Source organism: Lagopus leucura, unplaced genomic scaffold (assembly GCF_019238085.1).
Source record: "Lagopus leucura isolate 7727_CA_CO unplaced genomic scaffold, USGS_WTPT01 Super-Scaffold_100027, whole genome shotgun sequence".
Lineage (NCBI taxonomy): Eukaryota > Metazoa > Chordata > Aves > Galliformes > Phasianidae > Lagopus > Lagopus leucura.
Genome location: NW_024962278.1, coordinates 2610642 through 2624884, shown reverse-complemented (window position 1 = coordinate 2624884; position 14243 = coordinate 2610642). Strand labels below are relative to the sequence as shown.

At 43.9% G+C, this 14243-nt stretch overlaps 1 protein-coding gene across 3 annotated transcripts in view; it reads right to left on the bottom strand.

Annotated features, from left to right (window-relative positions):
• SLIT3 (slit guidance ligand 3) overlaps positions 1–14243 on the bottom strand; it is a 472709-nt gene that overhangs the window by 17000 nt on the left and 441466 nt on the right. For all 3 annotated transcript variants that reach the window (XM_042880662.1, XM_042880663.1, XM_042880664.1), the window contains exons 30-33: positions 14022–14115; positions 9360–9497; positions 2950–3190; positions 2277–2407 (exon numbers count right to left, since the gene is read on the bottom strand). In XM_042880662.1, coding sequence (XP_042736596.1) covers positions 2277–2407; positions 2950–3190; positions 9360–9497; positions 14022–14115 — 604 coding nt within the window. The remainder of the gene's footprint in view (positions 1–2276; positions 2408–2949; positions 3191–9359; positions 9498–14021; positions 14116–14243) is intronic.

Genomic DNA, 14243 nt, shown 5'->3' with positions numbered 1-14243 from the left:
AGCTCAGTTACAACACTGGACCAGGTCAGTAAGAGATTTCCTGCAGCTGTTAATTGGCACAGTTCCCACCAGGCAGTATTTTAACTCTTCTGGCACGTGCTTCTGAGGCAAGCAACAGCCTTGTTGCACTGCTTATCTCTTCTGGTGAGTGGACCCCTTTGGAGAACAGCAGCTTCTGATATTGCCTGAGAAAATGAATCTAATCTTCGTCTTTCAACTTCAAAGACAATCAGTCCACTTTTGCTGAGGATGAGATTTAGATATGGCATCTAAACAAGAGAGCCAGGTGCAGGTAATAGAGAAGGCAAACAGTTTTACCAGTGGCGAGACTGAGATGTAAAAGTTTCTGATTCACCTAGTAATCTTATTTTTAATGAACAAAAGAAAAAAAAAAGAGTAAATGTGAAAGTTGCCGAGAAGAGTTGCTCGGTTCCAAAGGTTTAGATGAACTGCACCAGACAGAATCAGATATTAATTTCAGTTCACTGCAATTGAAAGTACAGATGAACTCATGAAAGCCAGTACCAGATATAGCCTCTAAAACATCCAGAAGGAATTAGTGAAACTCAATTTAGAAATGATGGCTAATGCCATCATTGCCATAATGGAAATGACTGCCCATTGTCCAAGCTGCTAAAAGAAATATAGGACTTTCCATTTTGGGGCCAAGCTGTAGTCAAACACAGCTTATGCCCTTAGTAAAAGTCAAACAGGATATACGGGGAGGTCAAACCAGATCCATTCATATCTTCTACCCTTAAGTCCCAAGGGAGAAGCAGCTTTCCTCCTGCTTCCTCAGTCCTTAAGGAAAACAAGTCTCTTAATCTATTTAGAGGCCCTTCTTGACATTCTTTGGTTGTAGTTTTTCTCAGTCGACCTAATCTTTTCCCATCAAGCTCCATGCTAATCCCATTTTGCTCCACTCCTTCAACTAATAAAAGATTAGAGTGACATTTCAGAAAGGGCATCGTATTAAGCAGCTACTTTCCCATCTCAACAGATCACACAGTACAAAATGCAGCGAACAGGCCATTAATCTTATGTTAATGAGGTGTCAGTCTGAATGGAGACCTCCTCCTTGATCAATAAGAAGGGCACAGTAATAATGAGGACACTGCCACTTGCCATCTCTGGGAGCTTCACCACAAGGCAGCAGATCTGTAAGGCGTTGTTGATGGTGGCAACAGCTCTTGTCACCTCAACATTCTGCCCGTGACAACAGAAAGCAAGCATCCATGCTGGTCTGTCACCTCATGTGCTGCCCACACACAATAAGCTTTTCTGTGTTCTAATTAGTGGCGTAAAACTGTTTAACAACTTTGGCTTTGCTCTAACATGAAATCAATTAGGATTAGCAGCCACACACAGGGAAATTTCTCATACCTGTCCAGCCAGTCAAAGTCACTAAGAAACCACTTTCTTCATTCCTACAGTGGACAAGCCATCGTTCTTTCTGATGACATTCCTGCACTGGGATTATCCAACTTGTTATTATAAAGAATTGTCTTGTTTTCTTAAATATATCACTGCTCTCCTTAAAGCAAACTGCACAGCTACCATGTTGAGTGGACTGAAGCTTTATCGAGGGCTGAGAAAACTTTTCAGTAGAAGAACAGGGCAAATCACAGTCAGTCTTAATGCCATCCATACACTCACTTTAACAGAATGGTCTTCTCTAGAGAGAGAGGCAGGATAAGAAATCCACCTCTTCTGCGTGCACACTGCAAAGGAATTGGAGTGAACCTAAATGGCCTCTGAGAGGGAAATGCTCTATAATCTAGCTATGTAACTTGTGTTCTCTCATGGTTTGCATTGTTACCACTGATACAGTTAAGAGATCTTCTAAAAACATTTCCTTGTAGAGGAATTCAGCTCTTCTCCTCTTTTGAAATGCTCTCATCCTGCCCTTGCATACTGTTCTGTCCCAGTACGGAAAGTTAATGCTCAATATCAATGTCAGAGAAAGAGACTACTTGCAACTATTTCAAGGAAAACATTCATCAGATACTAAATCCATACAGTAAATGAGAAATCACAGCAATTTTCTGCATTTGCCATCGGACATGATACCATCGGCATTACCTACAAATGACCATTTTTAACCATGCAGCCTCCAACTAAGGCTTTATTCTGATTTTCATATCTATTTGCATACATTAAAGAGATGCAGTGATGTAAAATAAAGGATTCTTCTTTCATGCTTGCTTTTTAGAAAAATCCTGCCTTTCCATCTTTTTTTCAGAAATAAACTGCCTTGGAAAAGCTTAGATTCTTACCTGTATACTGTGGTAGGTGGAGAATTTAGTGTGTCATAGATGAGTCTCACATGTCCTTGGTACAACTCCAGAGCCAAAGGATCATTGTCTCCTTTGTATAACAAGATGCCATTGTCCTTGTCTGTTGCTACCTGCATAATATTAATAACCAGGTGAGGTTTCTTGAGAAGGATTAAAATGGAAACAATAAACCTATATTAAAAATTGCAACTAAATAATATATGCAATTCAAATGTGATTTAATAGAGCACATATATGAGGAACAATGAAAGCAAGAACCATGAAATACACAAAAGGACTTGGTGACATGTTCATACACAAACATGTTGGAAGGCACCCTTGTCTCAAATGAGCAAGAGTTTTCCAGTGAAAGCTGCAACATATGTGAACCCTGCTGATGGACTTTAGCTGTATTTTTGGTGGCACCCGAATAAATGTATTTCTCAATAAACTGGTATTTTAGAAAATCACCTTCAATTGCAATGAATTTCAGCAAGATCACATACTATCTATGAATATGAAGAAGGTCAGCTCAAGTTATTAGAAAGTCCTGCTGCATTCAAATGGGAAATTTTGAGTCAGGAGAGAACAGATCAGCCTTCAGCTGTCGTGCTTTGTGGATGTAGATATGCTATTTCTCAGAAACAAGCAACAGATACTCTGCATGACATACCTGGAGGGAAATGTTTGCCTGGGGGCGAATTTTGGCTGATGGCAATTCCACATAGGAATCCTTTCCAACAAAGTTCACCGTGATGAGCTTCTCACACTTCTGCCCAGCAAAGCCAGCAAGACAGCGGCAGACGGGCTCCTGGTGCGCGACGATGCACTGGGCGCCGTTCTGGCACTCATAGTTATCACATGGGCTTGTCTGGAGCAGAACCATCGGTGGAGGAGTTTCACAGAAAAGTCCACTGTAGAAAGTTAAGTGAAGGAAAAGCAGCCTTGTTTATCCCAAATTTTTGTATGGAAGAAAACGTTTTCAGATGCTGACGCTACAATACTATTGTGGTATAATGACTCCAAGATTCAGCTACCATGTGCCAGCTTTACTGTGTGAGAGCTGTACAGCATCACGCTGTACAGAAACCCCCATGCTGGGTTTGTATGAGCCAATTCAAATACTGAAAACAATTCGTTCTGCACTTTGCACTGGTTATCTAGCTCTGCAAGGTACAGCAGTCTGCCTCAAATAGCTTCCATACCACACTGTGCCGTGCAGATGTTCCCACAAAAACAGAGCCATTTAAACCCAAACCTGAGCTCAGCCCACCTGCTCTCCCTGCTATACAAAATATGCAGCACTCCTCAGCCAAAAATCTCTGTCTTAGGCTTTGTGACTTGAATCTATTGCTGGTGTTGTAAGTGGCACAAAAGGGAAATCCTCTATTTGTAGCATCTCGTACATTCTCCTCACTTGCTTTACTGTGTACCAGAGAGCACAAAATCAACAGATGGGCAATGGCTAAAAATTCTCAGAGGCACCGATACTGTGCTGTTCTCTGGGCAGTTTCCCTGCAATGGCTGTTTCTGACAGCAGTGGGATTATTAACTTTATTCTAGCTGAGTTTGTGGTTGGCTACATCTCAGACCAGAAAAATGAAAAGGAAAGGACCTCCCAGAGTTGGAGGCAGGAAAGCCAAGTGCCCAGTCTGAGAACTTGTGAACACAAGATGAATTCAGACCTGGAGGAAAGTGCTATGGTTTGGTCTTAATGATACAAGAGGCTGTCTCATTACGATACAAGCCAAACCCACATATAGTAGCTTCTGAGCTCCAAGGCTCCCAGGAGCAGCACTGGCTCAGTCCCCAGGCTGCGCACTTCACAGGTTATTTGCTTTCTACAATAGACTGGAATGACTCAACTGCAGTTAAATACTGACATCAGCTTAGGAGGAATGGGGGAAAGGGAAAAAATGTAAAAAGCTGCAGACATCTTTCGCAGTGATATCATGCGTCACACTGAACTGCAAAAAGCAATGGGGAACCTCTGCCTAGTACAGCCTGCAGGCCCTGCAGTGGGGCCAGGCTGGCAGCACACACACCGTGCACTCATAGGGGGCACCCCGACATTTCTCCTTACAAGGCACCTTCCAAACCCAACAAATCCATTTTGTATTGTTGAGAGAACATAAAATCTTCGCATTGAATTCTGTGACTGCTTGAAAACGTGCAGACAACAAAATGATGAAAAATCACTGCCTGGGGAGCAGGGAGAGCGCGTCAGGCAGTGCTGGGGAGCGGCGCGGGGTGGCTGCGGGCTCCGGCTCTCCACGCTCCTTAGTACTGGGACAGGCAACTTTCCAGGAGAGGATTGTGGCAGACACATTCCTGCAGTGAATAACCCCTCAGCTCAGTCTTGGAGCACTGAAATCCCACTTGTCCCACTAGGAATTTCCTGCCATTCAAGGGAGCACTTTGTGGAATAATAGCACTCCTAGAAAAACAAAGCAGAAGGTGCCAAAAACCTCACTTCTCTCCAGTAAAGCAGGTGAGATGTTGAAGCTTGGTGAATTTCTAGGCAATCTTAGAACAGAAACCTAAACCATAATCCCACAGTACATAGTACCAATACTAGACGTGCAAGAACAGCAAATAAAACAGCAATCTTGCTCAGCCATAGGGACCTGCTGCTTCTGAAACAGAAAGAATTGGCTTTCCTTTTCATATCCTCTGATGTACGTTTTGCAGAGTACTATGGCCCTATCCAAAGAACTGTTGGCATGGCATCCAACCCTCTCCTGGCCCCTATTCTCACAACCCATGCTGCCCTCTGGTCTGCCTCTGAGTAACTCTCTTTGTATCATACACAAGAAGGAGAAACTCACAATGAAATACAGATGGAATAAACTCTGAACTGCACCAAAAGCAGTGCAGTTGCTCTGCCTATCCCCTGCTTGGGTGATGCTTGGAGCTGTGAGTGGGCTCAGTCACAAACTGCTAATGCTTTCAGCAAAGAACTGGGGGGAAAAAAACAAACACAACACCAAATCACAGACAGCAGTAAATATCCTCTATCAGGAAAGCATATTCTTGCATAGAGGCAAGCCAATCTATTAATCTAGACAACTTATCTCAGAAGGGTAATTTGGCAGGCAAGACTGTTGGCAATCAATAAACCCCATTCTCTTTGCTCCAAGGAGTATTTGGAGAGGTATAGGGGTCAGTACAGAGTTCAGCATGCTGTAGGGAGCAGTGGAAATGGGAACAGGAAAGGCAGTATGGTTTGGGAGAATAACTGCATATGAGAAATGGTTCTCTTTGCTTCATCTGATATGATTCTCAAAGCAAATTTGTTCTTGGGAACATTACTTTCTGAACACACCTGAACTACGAACTAGCCACAGACTAAGAGACGTTCCCTTCCTTATGGTGTGCTGCTGCAGCCTGGCAGAGCCCCACAGGCCTCCTGCTTCTGGAGGGCAGCACTGTGCTGCAGGGTGTGGCACGACCCACCAAGATGTGGCTTGGATCCCCCTTTCCAAGAAAATAAGGGAACATGAAAAAACAGCAACAACCTCAGGGGAAGACAGATAGGCAGAAAGCAACTCCTGCCAACTTAAGCTAGTTACAACAGTGGTTGCCTACCAGCCTGGCAGCCAGACCCAGTGAGAGCTGATGATCATAGTGCTCAGAGCATCAGTGCTCCATCCACACTGCCAGCCAGGCACACAGGTGGGCTGCGTGGAGCACTTCCCTGCCTGAAGCCTGGTTTCATTAAGTCGTGATCTCCCTCCCCAGCACGGAGCTTTGCAATGAGATGGCCAACATGTCAGAGGTCTGACAACGGGAACAAACAAGGGCTGACCCCACAGATGACTGCCACCACTGACCTGATGTCAAGTGTAATTTCTTCTACAGACAACTAGCTGAAAGGAGCCCTGCTAAGCCAGCCCATTAGGTTTGCTCTGCCTAACACCAATCACTTTGTTTTGTCTGTGAGAAACAACTAGAAAGCAGAAGGAAAGACAGTGTTTATAACTGTGATTTCATGGAAGTTAAAAATAATAATAATGAAAAATACATGCAGCCCGCAACAGTCCCCGCTAACAGAAAGCAAATGTTGCAAGAAGCCAGCATGTCTGTGCTCGGTGCTGCTCTGAAAGATTTCCCAGACTTCCCATACAGCTCTTCTGCAGCCTTTCCTTGCCCTGAAACCCTTTCAGCGGGTGGCTCCACAAGTGTGGCTGTCCTGCTGCTGGGATCCAGACATTACATTTGCAACAAGTGAACAAGTGTCTGTCGAGGCCTTTTCTATTTTAAATATTAAAAATAGTTTTATAAATCATTAATATGACTTATTTCTGTAACAGAGGAATGTGGAGCACCGTTTTGCTGGCACAGCTTGGCCAGCTCCCCCCTGCCTGGTACCATCTCTTTTATTTAAATAATCACAGTTGAGTTTCTTGCAGCAAACTGTCCCAGTGGGGAACTCAGGAGCATTTACACAATGGAGGATCAGTTCTCTGTATCAAGCTCAGCAGCATTAGCATGTGATTTCCAACCACCGCAACATTTATCAGGACAGCGCTACTGTGAGGCCGATTGCTAGAGGCAAGCTTTGATAAGTCAGCTTTTATTCAATGGGTTCACAAATTCTTGAACGTTTTCATCTAAGGGAGGTAAACAAATTGTACAGGAAACAGAAAACTTTGCAGGAAGAAAATGGATTATATAATTGCAAAAGGCTGCTGAGTGATAAGGTATGGGGCATAGCTGCGAACGAACAGTGAATAGCAAATGCCAAAATGGAAAAGCAGGTGTGTGCATGTTGGTGCTCCTGCTTTTGGGGCTGTAATTGGAGGTAACTGTGCATATGAGCGCTCCACTGCTAAGGATTACCAGAGAGTGCCATTTGTCCAGCTGTACGATGACGTTAAGTTTTTAACCATCTGCAAGTGGCTTTGATGTACAGCATAGCAACAACTATAAAATAGCTAGAGCTCTATGCGTTTACGACAATAGCATAAGCTCCAGATAACTGGGAGGAGGTCACTCTGTAAGCTCACTGCTGGGAAATGACTCTTGAAGTTTAGCCAACTAACTTTATTCATCATAACCATGGGTCTCCTAGTTCCCTTCTGCAGATCATCCTCCTGTGTTCTCTCCTCACCAACACTTGCGGCGTTGCAAAGTTATCTCCTTGCTGCACAGCACAGCACCTCAGGCACATTGTGAACAGCCAAGTCTATAACCCTACGCCATCCAAAGTCTGAACTCTGTCAATCACCAGCTTTCCAATTGCAATCTTGAAAGAAAAAACACATCAGAAACCCTTTCAGAGCAGCAGGCCTTCAAAGCACGAAAGGCCAGAGTCATGGGAAGAATAATGAGCAGATCATATTTTGCTAGCAGAATTTTAAACATGAAATCAAACAAGAGCAGGAACTGTTCTGCATGGAAACTCTAGGGGTTTCAGCTCATCCTCTGCCTTGACAGACAGCTTCTGTTACTGCCCACTGATGCTTTCTTCATAAAACACCCTCAACTCCCCTGTGTCTTGCACAGGAAATTAAGAGATGCCATGGAGGGATGTCACAAAAGGAAAGCAAGCACGACACCTCAAGTCATTCCTGGCTCTGCAGTTGTAAGGCAGTGGAGTTTACCTTTCTTGCACAAGTCTTACCCTGGGCTATGAAGCACTGTCTAAGCTAGTAGAAGAGTTTAGAAGCTTTGTGGAGAAAGATATTGCTGCTTCTTGAAGTACTTCAGTGGAATGGAAACTCCTCATGTGATAGAGTTGGCTTGCTCCAGATCCTTCCTCTGAAGTCCCTGCTGTGAGAACAGCCAACCCAAGCTGGCAGAAGAGCCACCTGGGATGCAAGAATGACCCAGACCAGACTCCCACCTATCCCTACTGTTCAGCTCAACTGCGTCCTGACTTAACACACCTCTATCAAACACTGTGATACTGTCTTACCCCCCAAAAATTCAAACAGCTCTTATTTATCACCACCTAGAACTGGCATGCCAGGGCACCTGCAGCAGAGGTCTCCCAGTCACTGCTATCTGACCACAGGAGTGAGCTACCCTTGACTCCTGATACAGTTTAGCAATAACGTTTCTCAGCTCTCTGAACAAATAGATAACACTGAACATTTACAATTCTACTGTGGGATAGCCTTTTGTTATCCTCGCCAGTCACCAACTTGCAAGATCCCCAGGGCCATCAAAGCAGACGCAAAAGATATGAACTTTCTGGTTTCCTATAAATAATAAGTCTGATTCTATGTAACCATGGGTTGACAGCATGTTATATATCAGTACCTATTCAGAAAAGTCTGTCTACTTTTCAATAAAAATGTTTGTTAACAAGGGAAAAAAAAAACCCAGAGAGGATGAAAGCAAGAAGAACGAGGGCAGTTGCAGATACAAGGCAGAATAAAGGATTTATAAGTGTTCACGTAATTTCGACTTTGTCAAGACTGATCTTTTCAGGTATTCCTCTTTGTCTCGTGTGTGTATTTCAAACACAGGAAAAGTTTAGCTGGAAGGAAACCAGTATCCAGCCTCAGGCAATGATTAGTGAATCCATTTGGAGCAGCACACTTATCTTTGACAGACAGTGAGATTTCCAGGAGTCAGATTTATTGGCAGCTGTCAGAGACTGGAAATTTACAGCCCAAATCGTAGTGAGCCTGTCCTCCAGCAGGCACAGAGATACTGGCACAACATCTTCAGAATCTTATTTTCTCCCAGCCTGGTCTGAGGGTTCATATGTATAATTTTATTATCCTTTGCTCTCTCTCACATGTGCAAAACTTATCTCCATATCATTTATGTGATTGCATTACCTACTGCTTTACCAGGAAAGGCTGGGGCAGGCAGGCAGGCAAATTGACACAGCACTGCACAAAAGGCAAACTGCTGTTTGAAAAGCAAATGCTGCCTATTCAGTTAACTCTTTAAGATCTATTTCAGCTACAAGACAGAAAGCACCAGGCTATCTATTCCCATAGGAATGACACATCAATACCAAATGTAGAGGCTGATTAGCTGTGAGAATGAAGGCAATTAAAGAAAGTGCCTCAATACCATGTACAAAAGACAAATAGTGTGGAGGAGGAGGTGCCTCTCACGTACCTGAAGCCCTGAGGACAGATGCAGGTGTAGCCATTGACTGCATCTACGCAGACAGCTCCATGGCGACACTTATGGCCCACACAGTCATCATCATCTATTTCACAGTGTTTGCCACTGTAACCAGGCAAGCACTCGCATCTGCAATACAAGAAGATTGCTGTTAATAGCTTGTTTCAACATTCACAACAGCAGCACACATAGGCAACAGAGCACCAATCTGATTTGAGACAGAAAGGTGTTAGCTACTATTCCTGGAAGCATCAAGCACAATTCCTGCCATCAGAAACGCTCAGGTGCCTCCCATCTGTCTGCATTTGAGGTTCTGCAATCTGCTTATGTTCCAGCCAAGCAAAGCAATACCATACTTCTGTTTTTTTTCTCAGCCAAGTCTGTGGAGAAGGGTGATGGGATAGTGGTCTCCCTATGGTGTTAAAGATGACAACAATTCCCCTAACTTTATAGACTCTATATTCTGCAAGGGCAGTTGCTCTGATGTCTCTGACGATGTGAGTGCAAAACAATTTTGCCTGTTTCCATGCTGTTGTTTGAGATTGACTCTGTGCAACTACATAGAGTACACTAAGCTTCCATCTCCCAAATGGAAGCAATCTGCAAGCAAACCATAAAACCCAGCAAACGCAAACAAAAAGACCATCAGTTGTGAACTCTCCACCTCTCCATCACCCATCTGCATGGATGTAAATGTTGCTTCCGCTGGTGAAAGTTACCTCTGAAGTGTCTTCTTTACAATGGGGACACTCAGACCAGGCACACACCTGCCCCTTGTGGGGCAATGCCATTCTCAAAAGCATTACCTTTTAGATCAGGTTTGTTATATGAAGGTCATGTCACTATTTCTGCTATAAGCCTCGTGGATATTTACAACCTGACAATAGGAAATGCATCCCAAAGTCTCTGAGTTGGAACAGACTTTTTTGGGATAGCTGAAAAGCCTCTTTTTGAGTCTATGGTGTAGACAATGTTTAGTCATGAACACGTTTTAGTTCACAAAGCACATTTCACTACCCCCAGCTGGATTCTTCTGCACATCTGGAAAACAAAAGGCATATCACTTAAACCAAAACAAGGGAAGAGCTGCACTTCAGCAATAAAAAGGAGGTCTGTGCTCTTGCCAGAGCCCGTTGTTTAGATCTGTGAGCTTGTCAATGTAAGCTGGAAGAGCTCACATTAGTCATAAAGTCAACGGAGGTGTCATCAGCAGAGATACCACTGTGCCACTGATCTATTCTGCTGCCCTTCTGCTCCTCCTGCCTGCTGGCAGCCTGGCAGGGCGGGTACAGGTGGAAGCTCCTTGTGAGAAACCTCCTCAGAGGAACTGGGCACCTGGGAGCTGTCAAGGAAGAAGATACTTCCCCTTTCCAGGCAACAGTCATTGGATGGAAGTTGGTTCTGAGTGGTGTGTTCTGGCTGCCAGCCACTCCCCAGCTCCTCCAGGCAAGGCAGTGAGTTATCTCTGTGTGGGGCAGTGACTGATGAGCAGCTGCCACAGCTCCTGCACTGAGAAGAATTGGGCCCCCAGACTCCATTTTGTTCACAATGACTGGCTAAAAATGGACAAAAGAACGCAAAGCCTCTTAACCCATGGGCTATAGAGGGGTAAAGCTATGTAGATGCATAGGATTTCCTTTTCCATCCTTCCTCTGGGAAAGGCCACCATAACCCTCTGCAGACACAGGATGGTTGATGTTCCAGCTCTGTTTGTCTGAATCGCCTTTTTGCACCTTGGTGGCTCAGGGAATACTGTGATTAACATAAAGGAGATGACAGTACAGAGGAAAAAGTAAAAAGTGTGATTTCTCCAAAGTATAAGAAGTGTGCAGCACTTTTTGGCAACTTCAGTCACACCTGCAAGCAAAGAATGTCAATCAAAAAACTGGGTGGAAGGGGGTGAATTGGCAGCATTTAATCCTGTTGCTTTTTATTGATCCCTGCAGTCCTAATATAAAGTGATGTAATAATGAACGATGTGCAGTGCCTTATTCAGGGCTGCCATGCATCAATTTTACGATGTGTATTGGCTATCTCAGTAATGACAGAACCACCACTTTTCTCTGCAGGGCTGCATTAAATCAGCATTTTAAGCTGTCAGGTAATAATTCCAAGCTTTAGAAAAATAAAGTATATTTATACCATGCTCCAACATCACTACAGTGAATGGAATAACATGTTCTTTTCTTGAAGTTATTTTTTTGAAGTCTTTTCATTGTGTTAAATTTTTTATTTTATTTTATTTTTTTCAGCTGGTATACAGAAAGCTCCTCCTCCTCTCTGGTAACAGCACAGTAAATACGTGAAGGCTGGAAGTGAGGAAATCCACCTACAATCTTAAAAAGCAAAGAGTTCTGTGCAGCTGAACACACTGGAATAGTGCAGTTTGCTTCCAAGCTTGGCTTTCCCTTTAGAAACACGGAATCTCTTTTGGGTCCATCATCTCTGAGCTCTTAGGGTGCTATCTGGGCTGAAGCTACCAAAAATGCATGCATGGCACCTGGCAATGAGAAGCAGCCGTTGAGCACCTCACCTAGCATCCTTCTAGGAACTCCAAGTCTTGTCCTCAGAGAACGATGGCAACTTGGTGCCACCCCTCTCCCACACAGCACTAGCAAGTGTCTGTGTATCAGTAAAAGTGTGGTGCAGTAAAGATGAAGGCAAATAAATGTTTATGCTGAAGTCCTGCTAAGAGGGCAATCTACACGATTAGAGCGTTTATCTCATTTCTCAGTGACCATCCGACATCAGAACAACTGAAAACCTGTTTTCTGCTACAGCCTTGCAGTGATGGAAACATTCCCAGTATCCGAGAGCCTAAAAACATGTCTTGTGGTGTTCAAAATGTTGGCCTATCCAGGGGGATTTGCATCTGCATGCTCTCAATGTCTATTGTATTAAAGTGGTGATTCATAGCTTCTATTGCAAGGCCACAATGGAATTTTCCTCCCCATATGAATATATAACTTGGCTTCCTATTTTTTCTCTCTTTATCATCTTTTCCTCCCTCTGTAGACTTGCAGGCTGACTAGAACTGAACAGAGGAGAGGCAGCCTGGAGTCTCTGCTGCTCTGACATCCTTCACTGGTGTGTGCCACTGTGCCCAGGGCACAGACTGCCCACTGGATGCTCAGGGAAAAGCTGAACCCACCATTAACCTTCCTGCCCTGTCAGCAGAGCACAGGACTGACGCATGAGCCTGACTCATTCTGCATGCACTTTCACACTGCCCCATTACACGCTAAATATACTGCACATCATGGGTCAGGGGATCAAACTGCTCAAGGAATCAGTGACAGCACAGGAACAGAGCTTGTTGTTTTGAATGAGACCCAACAGCAGCCACATATTGCTGCAACAGCTGCTGAGTGTTCTCAGCTATTTCTGAATGGTTTGGTGCAACTAAGGCATGCAAAAAAAAAAAAAACAACACTGGGATAAATCTGCTTGCAAGGCTGGAAAGGCTCCCTTGCTTTTCAAGTCTGGCTTGTGAGAAAGCAAAATGGGACCAAATAAGCAAAGAAATTTTGTTTAGCATTCCCTGAACAGTAGGAAGAATAACTCAACAATAGTGGGAAGAAAAACACAAGAACAGTAGTAGAAAATACTTATGAGCGTGATTATTTAGGCTTCTTTCAAAAGTTAAGGGCCCTGCTGTGAAGGACACTTCTTTAGCAAGCAAACAAGCAGAAGTATCTTATTTCCTCAAAGCATTTGAGTGGCAATAACAAAAATACTTCCAATAAGGGTAGACCATTCAGGACCACAATTATTTCCATCCTTACATATATCCAGTGATGGAAGGAAATCTGAGTTAAAAGCCTTTACCCTTAACGTGCTTTAGCTACTCTGCATTCTAGATATGGAAGAAAAAATGCTACGGACTATCTGTGTATCAGCACACAACAGCTCTTCCAGTCTGTGTATCATTTCGGGAGCTGTGCTAATCATTTGACAGTTCCATCTTCCTTGAGAGTTGGAACCATTTCTATCTAGATAATTTTCATCTGAAAGCAAGGCTCGAGCTTTACAGATTGACTGTCTAGCACAGATTCAGCTACCCTTCAGACAGCACCACTGAATTTTTTTTTTCTCTTTCTTTACCTATTCTGAAATGCTCTGTGTCTGTCTTAGTGTCCGTTATTCTGACCTGCTGCTTCACAGGGCTTAGTCTGACCAAAGCTGCAGGTTACCAAAGAGCACTACTGCCCCTCCCCGGACATACAAGGTGTGCTAGGTGAAGATGTCCCTTGCCAAAACTCCAGCCTTCCCTCCCAGAGGGAAATGGAGAGTCTCTAGGACAGCACTGTGGCTGTGAAAACAGCCTTAGAGAAAAGTGCAGAACACAGCTCACAGCTGCACCAAGACCTCTTGAATTTGTTCTCTTTTCTTACTGCTTTGATTCAAAAATCTTTCCTCCACAAGCTTTCCATACAGAGTCAGACATCTGAAAAGTCTAGCTATTTGCTAAACTGTTCTGAAATTCTCTCTCCAGTGACGAATGCTGCTAACATGTGCCCCTCGAAACAGCCCAAACCACAAATCGCCAGGGTTTCACCGTTATTTACAGTGAAGGGCAGTCAGTATCATTCCCAATACTCAAAGCCAACAGATCTACCCAGTGTGTGCTGACCAATGTGTACACATGCTCACCTGGATCCTTTGTCAAGTGGAACACATTTGGACTCATGTTGGCATGGATTTAGCTCAGGAATGCAGTGGTTAATCACCTCATCACACAGTTCACCTACAGCAAAAGAAAAGCAATAAAGCTGTAACACAATTTGGACAATCCTGAAGAGCTTCAATCATGATGTTCAGTGATGGCAGATCTCCCTAAATGGAGACACTCAGTTGTTCAGCAGGGAGTGACAA